General features: G+C 48.3%; 2 protein-coding genes across 2 annotated transcripts; one reads left to right on the top strand and one right to left on the bottom strand.

The window, feature by feature from the left end:
- Nucleotides 1-1,032: 1,032 nt before the first annotated feature.
- LOC137918070 (inner centromere protein-like) lies at nucleotides 1,033-2,463 on the bottom strand. Its single transcript, XM_068760815.1, has 2 exons — nucleotides 1,810-2,463; nucleotides 1,033-1,575 (listed from the first exon to the last, which is right to left on the bottom strand). Exons 1-2 carry the CDS (start codon nucleotides 2,461-2,463, stop codon nucleotides 1,033-1,035), a joined length of 1,197 nt encoding a protein of 398 aa, XP_068616916.1.
- Nucleotides 2,464-4,023: 1,560 nt separating this feature from the next.
- atoh1a (atonal bHLH transcription factor 1a) lies at nucleotides 4,024-5,325 on the top strand. Its single transcript, XM_068738751.1, has 2 exons — nucleotides 4,024-4,288; nucleotides 4,493-5,325. Exons 1-2 carry the CDS (start codon nucleotides 4,024-4,026, stop codon nucleotides 5,323-5,325), a joined length of 1,098 nt encoding a protein of 365 aa, XP_068594852.1.
- The last annotated feature ends 383 nt before the right edge of the window (nucleotides 5,326-5,708 follow it).

The raw sequence follows: 5,708 nt of genomic DNA, 5'->3' as shown, positions 1-5,708 counted from the left end.
GCGTGCTCGATATGAACGACTCTTGCTTCAGGGTTTAGAGCGTTTCTTACAGAGCTGTTTGATACAGAAATGACGGACGCTGTCCTGCAGCATTGGTTTGCTATTTTGACCAAATCACAGAGTCATTTTGTTAAAAAAAAATGGAAATAGACTGAAATGGTTCAGAAATTAATGTTGAATAACGTTCTCGTTTTGTGGACTAATGAAGGGAGTATGTTTTATTTCTAATTTTTAAGTCGATCTATATTTTTTTTGTAAAAACAATGGCACTGTTGACATGTGAAATTCATATTTCACAGATAATGATCATAAAAATGAAAAAAAACTGATTAAATATTGATGGTTTCCAAAAAAGGACATTTTACGAGCAGTAAAACATTAGATGTTATTTTTTTTTTTTAATGTACCATCACTCAAATAGTGTACATATTGTCCGTGACGGAGTGGTACAAAAATGGCTACAAGGTGTAAATCAAATGGATATTATTATTAAAGAATTTATTCCTGAGGTGGGAAAATATGTTTTGTTGGAGGATTAACATGTCCTTCATGTTGTGGGTTGTGCATGAAAATTTGGAAATGGCACCCGTTTTGGAGAATGACCCTTCCCTCAAAGTGGAGGAGCAGCGGCTCTACTCCGAGCTCCTCCCGGATGACTAAGCTCTCACCCTATCTCTAAGGGAGAGCCCAGCCACCCGACGGAGGAAGCTCATTTCAGCCGCTTGTACCCGCGATCTTGTTCTTTCGGTCACTACCCAAAGCTCGTGACCATAGGTGAGGGTCGGAGAACGAAGATCGACCGGTAAATCGAGAGCTTCCGCCTTTCGGCTCAGCTCTCTCTTCACCACGACGGATCTGTGCAGAGTCCGCATCACTGCAGACCCTGCACCGATCCGTCTGTCGATCCCCGCTCCATCCTTCCCTCACTCGCGAACAAGATCCCGGGTACTTGAACTCCTCCACTTGGGGCCGGATCTCCTTCTCTGTTTCTGCCCCCCCCCCCCCCCTGATGTGTACACATTTTAGAAAAGTTCACTTTGGAGCACACTTTTTGAAGATGGGCAATCTGGCCAGCGTTCTCCTGAACCACTTCTTTTTCTTCTTCTGTGGCTTCTCTTCAGGTATTGGCCTCTGAAGATCTTCCAAGGTCCTCATGGCGTTGGTGTTGTCTTCCTCTTTTTGCTCCTCCTTCAAAGAGTCTTCCTCTTTTTGCTCCTCCTTCAAAGAGTCTTCCTCTTCTTGCTCCTCCTTCAAAGAGTCTTCCTCTTCTTGATCCTCCTTCAAAGAGTCTTCCTCTTCTTGCTCCTCCTTCAAAGAGTCTTCCTCGTTCTCTGCCAGAAGGGGAGCCTCATTCAAGCCTGAGGTTCTCTCTTTGTCATTTTGCTGCGATGTGGAGGCCATGTCTTTCTCCGGTTGCTCCTCCTCTTTCCCCAACTGAAGGTTAGTCTCTTGAGGAGGAGGAGACGACTTCTTCTCCTGCTCATCCCAGCGACGTTCCAGGTCCTTCAAAGCCCTCTTAGTGCTGTTGTTTTCCAGAGTCTGTTCCACCATGGTCGTAGCGTACGTCGCCACCTCCTGTGAAGAATGATGAATATATTCATTAGATAGAATGTTAGAGTACAAGTACAGTCACACAGGAGCATGTATTACAGTACAAATAAAGTCAAACATCCTATCTAAGAGGAGCATTTCAAAAAAGCCCTTGCGTTCTTTCCGTTGAAAGTCCTTCGTACATAAATCATCGACATTTAACAACACAAATTTCACGATACAGATAAAAATAAAAGCAATGTTCAATTACTCAATTACCTGTAGCAGGGAGGCATTCTCCTCTTGGAGTTGGAGATTCTGATGACGACACTCCTTCAGATCATCTTGGAGCTGAAGAATCACTGTGTGCTCCACCTGAAGCTGGGCTTCATGTTCAGCCTGCGTTCTCTCCATAAGCGCCTGCCACTGCGCGTCTCTCATCTGAATGGAGATGCTCCGAATGTGGAGTGCAGCCCTGTCGTGTTCCTCCTGCTCCTGCTCCAGACGCTTAATCTTTGCTTGCATCTTCTTCACTTGTCTCTGAAGGCCTTTTTCCGACCTCACATCGCAGAAGGTGACAGCATTCAAGTCCAGATACTCGACTGGATATATTGTGGTTTCTTGCTTGGCTTCATGCAGCTCTCTTTCGACATGGCGCATCTTCTCCCTCAGGAGCTCCTTCTCGGCACTCCAGGAGTGGCCATCTTTCTCTGCCTGAAGCTTGACAAGGAAAACCATCAGCAGCTTGCCATTGAGCTGGACGTTGAACCTCCCTGCATGTTCGCTCTGGGAGAGGCTCACGGAGTCATCCTTCAGCTTCTGTCTGAGACGGTTCTCAGCCACCGCCATTGTGTGCATTGTTTCCTGCATTTGCATGTGGAGGAAGCGAAGCAGATCCTCCTTCTCAACTTTGGTGTTGATTCTATCCGTCATTTGGTTCATTTTAATGGGACAATTCAAGTTGCGTTGAAGGTGTGTCTTCTTCTGGATTTCACTGTTACCAGTGTCTGGACCTGAACCTGGGTCAAGCTTTAAATATATTTTAAGCTTGACCCATTCCTTTGATGTCTGGCATAAAGACATCAAAGGAAGAACCCGATTCCGTTTATGGCACAGCTGCCTTTGAGGCTTTGATATTTTTGTTGCTAGGATACCACCTCATATCAATGTGCAAAACACACACACACACACTATTATTCCTCATACGTATTATAATTATTACATTGTTACAGGGTTGATCATTTCCCCGCCCCCCACTCTTTTCAGTCACGGAAATGTGAGGTCATGCCTAATCAGTGAGGCAACGACTCACCAGATTGTCCTTTTTTATTTTTTATTTTTAAATGCCTCCTGTAAGTAAATGGGGAAAATCCAGATTTCCGGCATCCGGATCATTCTCAATATTTAATGAGAACAAACAGACAGACAAACAAATAAATGCTGTCAAAAACATAAAGGTAAAAATGGATTAAACCTCCACAATCCATTCCAGATTATATGACTACTGTGTGTGTGTGTGTGTGTGTGTGTGTGTGCGTGTGTGTGCGTGTGTGTGCGTGCCCTCACTGCTTCCATTGGTTACTGCGACTCGTGCGCCACATTCAGCTCGCGGTGTAAGGGAACGATGTTGAGCGCGGGACCCCTGCTCGTGTTTCCGTTTCCTGTGAAGCCCTTTTTTGCCGGCATGGGCGTTCCGCGAGCCAGATCAAAAGGCTTGGGTCCCGCTACTAAAGACAAATGGAAACTGAGATGATCTGAATTGACAATGAGCGCTCCAGCTCCAGAAGCGCACACTGTTGGCGATGTTTTTCCCCTCTCGGCTGAACTTTCGTTAAGGGTTACACAGAGCACAACGTCTTTTTTGTGGCCCTCAACGTTGTTGATTTCCACTTCATCCCATTACAATTAAACGTCAACGGCGTGCCCAAACCTTTGACTAGTAGTCTGCTGTATTTGAATCTGCTGAAGCCTGAAATGCGGTTTTATTTTAAATAAATACTGTAAATACTGTATAAAAAACAATAGTATTGTTTGTTTGTTTTGTTTTGGGAGGGTAAGAATGCACCACACTCACACACACACACACACACACACACACACACACACACACACACACTATCAAACATGAGACGTGAAACAGGTAAGAATTCTAAGTTGCGCGTGCACGTCTCGCGCTATGCACGCTCCTGCACGTGCGTCCTGTGGGAGGTGCCGCCTGCGCGTGAAGCCACCCATTTGATTGTAAAGTTTTCGCGAACAGTCCAGCTACGGTGGCCGTTAATTACCCCTCTCGGGCATCACGGAGACTTCTCATTGGACGTCAACACGCGACCGGCGCGAGGAGGGGGGCTCCCAGGCGCGTGCCGCTTTTTAAACCGAAGTCGCGTCTTGAGACACCAGAGAAGGAGTCACATCCACGCAGCCGCGCCTCCCTCCGAGTGTTCTTTCTTCTTCTGTTAAATAAACTTTACCTCCGTTTTTGGAACCGTCACCATGGACGCCCGAAGTGTTGACGACTGGAGCGAAGGCGCAAAGGAGGTGACAATCCACGACTCGAGGCTGCAGGAAGGAGGGCAGCAGCAGCAGCAGCAGCTCGTGGAGTCCCACTATGAACCCGCGCTGACGCTCGTGGACAGCGGCAGTGACCCACGCGTCTGGCTGCAGGCTCTGGTGCAGCCTAACGGCGCCTGCGCGGCACACGCCACTTCACCCGACTACCTGGGCCACTCGCCCTGCGAAAGTCTCGGATCCTATCAGGGTGAGCAAATTCTGTTTGTTTGTTTGTTTTTTATCAATGGAGAAAGTTTAAAGAAAAATATTGCCTGCAAAATCACGAGCAACGTGTAACTGAGATGTGCAGCAACGGAGCAAACGTTCATTCTATTACACTACAGCAGTTATTTTAATGTGATGGATGCTAAATAGTTGGTTCCAGTTCATGAACTTTCTATTTATTTTTCAGAGAGTAGCTCCCCGGAGACGCACCCCAGCTACACAAACGCCAGGAGCCCCTCCTCATCCTCCTCATCCTCCTCCTCCTCCTCCTCATCTCCCCTCAAAGTCCGGGACCTTTGCCGTCTTAAAGGCGCGGTCGCCGGGCCCAGCGCGGAGTCACCCACGAGGCAGAGAGTCTCCTCTCGCAAACCCATTAACGGGGTCCAGAAGCAGAGACGCGTGGCCGCCAACGCGCGCGAGAGGAGGCGCATGCACGGACTGAATCACGCGTTCGACGCGCTGCGCAGCGTCATCCCGGCGTTTGACAACGACAAAAAGCTGTCCAAATACGACACTTTACAAATGGCGCAGATTTACATCAACGCTCTGGCAGAGTTGCTCCAAGGTCCGGCCTCCTCCAACAGCGGCGCCGTGGACGTCCTGAACGAGAACAGCGCGTTGCCAAAATGTGACGTTCTGTCAGGTGCAGCTGCCTTTGATGACGAGGAGGACAGGGTGTCCCCATCCCCGTCCCCGTCCCCGTCCCCGTCCCCGTCCCCGCGGATCGCGGCCGCCGTGCCTGTCCCAGGTAGCAGCTTACCTGTCCACGTGCCTTTCCGCGCCTCCTTCGAAGACGGCTCGTTTTCCTCGTTGGCTAAAGACGCCGCGACCCAACCGTGTTGCGCTCGGCCGGGCGGTGGGAGGAAGGAGTCCCCGCGGAGCGACGGAGAGTTCTCCCCGCGCTCTCACTACAGCGACTCGGATGAAATAGCGATGGAGTTTCACTGGAGTGAGGAGGAAGACCTCTCAGAAGTCAAGCTGCGCAGTCATCATCATCACCACCACGCCGCTTCTTTCTGAATGATTAGAAATAAATATGTTCAAACTGATCAGCCGGTATTTAAAGCTCTGCTCGGCCTGTTGCCTGTAACGAAAATAATGTCTGTAAAGTGTGTCAGTCATTTGTTGACAAAAGGCAGATTTAAAGGATAGTGTTTGCTTCTTCACAAAATTAATCTTCAATTTTAACAATATTCCTATTTTATCAACTTGTTACATAGACTAAATAAAACGATTTTATTCGATCGGCTTAATTCCTGTCAATAGATGTTTGCCTATAATTTCCAGTGTCCATGGAGACGTGGCTGGAAGACCCCTCTGCCATGTCGCGCGTAGCACTGCCACGGGTTCTCCCATCTCCCCCCGTTACTCTGACCAAAAAGCTGCCTTCCACAACATCACAA

Source organism: Brachionichthys hirsutus, chromosome 4 (assembly GCF_040956055.1).
Source record: "Brachionichthys hirsutus isolate HB-005 chromosome 4, CSIRO-AGI_Bhir_v1, whole genome shotgun sequence".
In the NCBI taxonomy this organism is placed as follows: domain Eukaryota; kingdom Metazoa; phylum Chordata; class Actinopteri; order Lophiiformes; family Brachionichthyidae; genus Brachionichthys; species Brachionichthys hirsutus.
This window is presented reverse-complemented; position numbering and strand designations above follow the sequence as displayed.

Excerpts from the sequence above, each read along its gene's own strand:
- LOC137918070 (XM_068760815.1), bottom strand. The coding sequence starts at position 2,463 with ATGACGGATAGAATCAACACCAAAGTTGAGAAGGAGGATCTGCTTCGC. Across the intron at positions 1,576-1,809 it reads AGAATGCCTCCCTGCTACAG|GAGGTGGCGACGTACGCTAC; the intron begins GTAATTGAGTAA and ends CATTCTTCACAG.
- atoh1a (XM_068738751.1), top strand. The coding sequence starts at position 4,024 with ATGGACGCCCGAAGTGTTGACGACTGGAGCGAAGGCGCAAAGGAGGTG. Across the intron at positions 4,289-4,492 it reads AAGTCTCGGATCCTATCAGG|AGAGTAGCTCCCCGGAGACG; the intron begins GTGAGCAAATTC and ends TTTATTTTTCAG.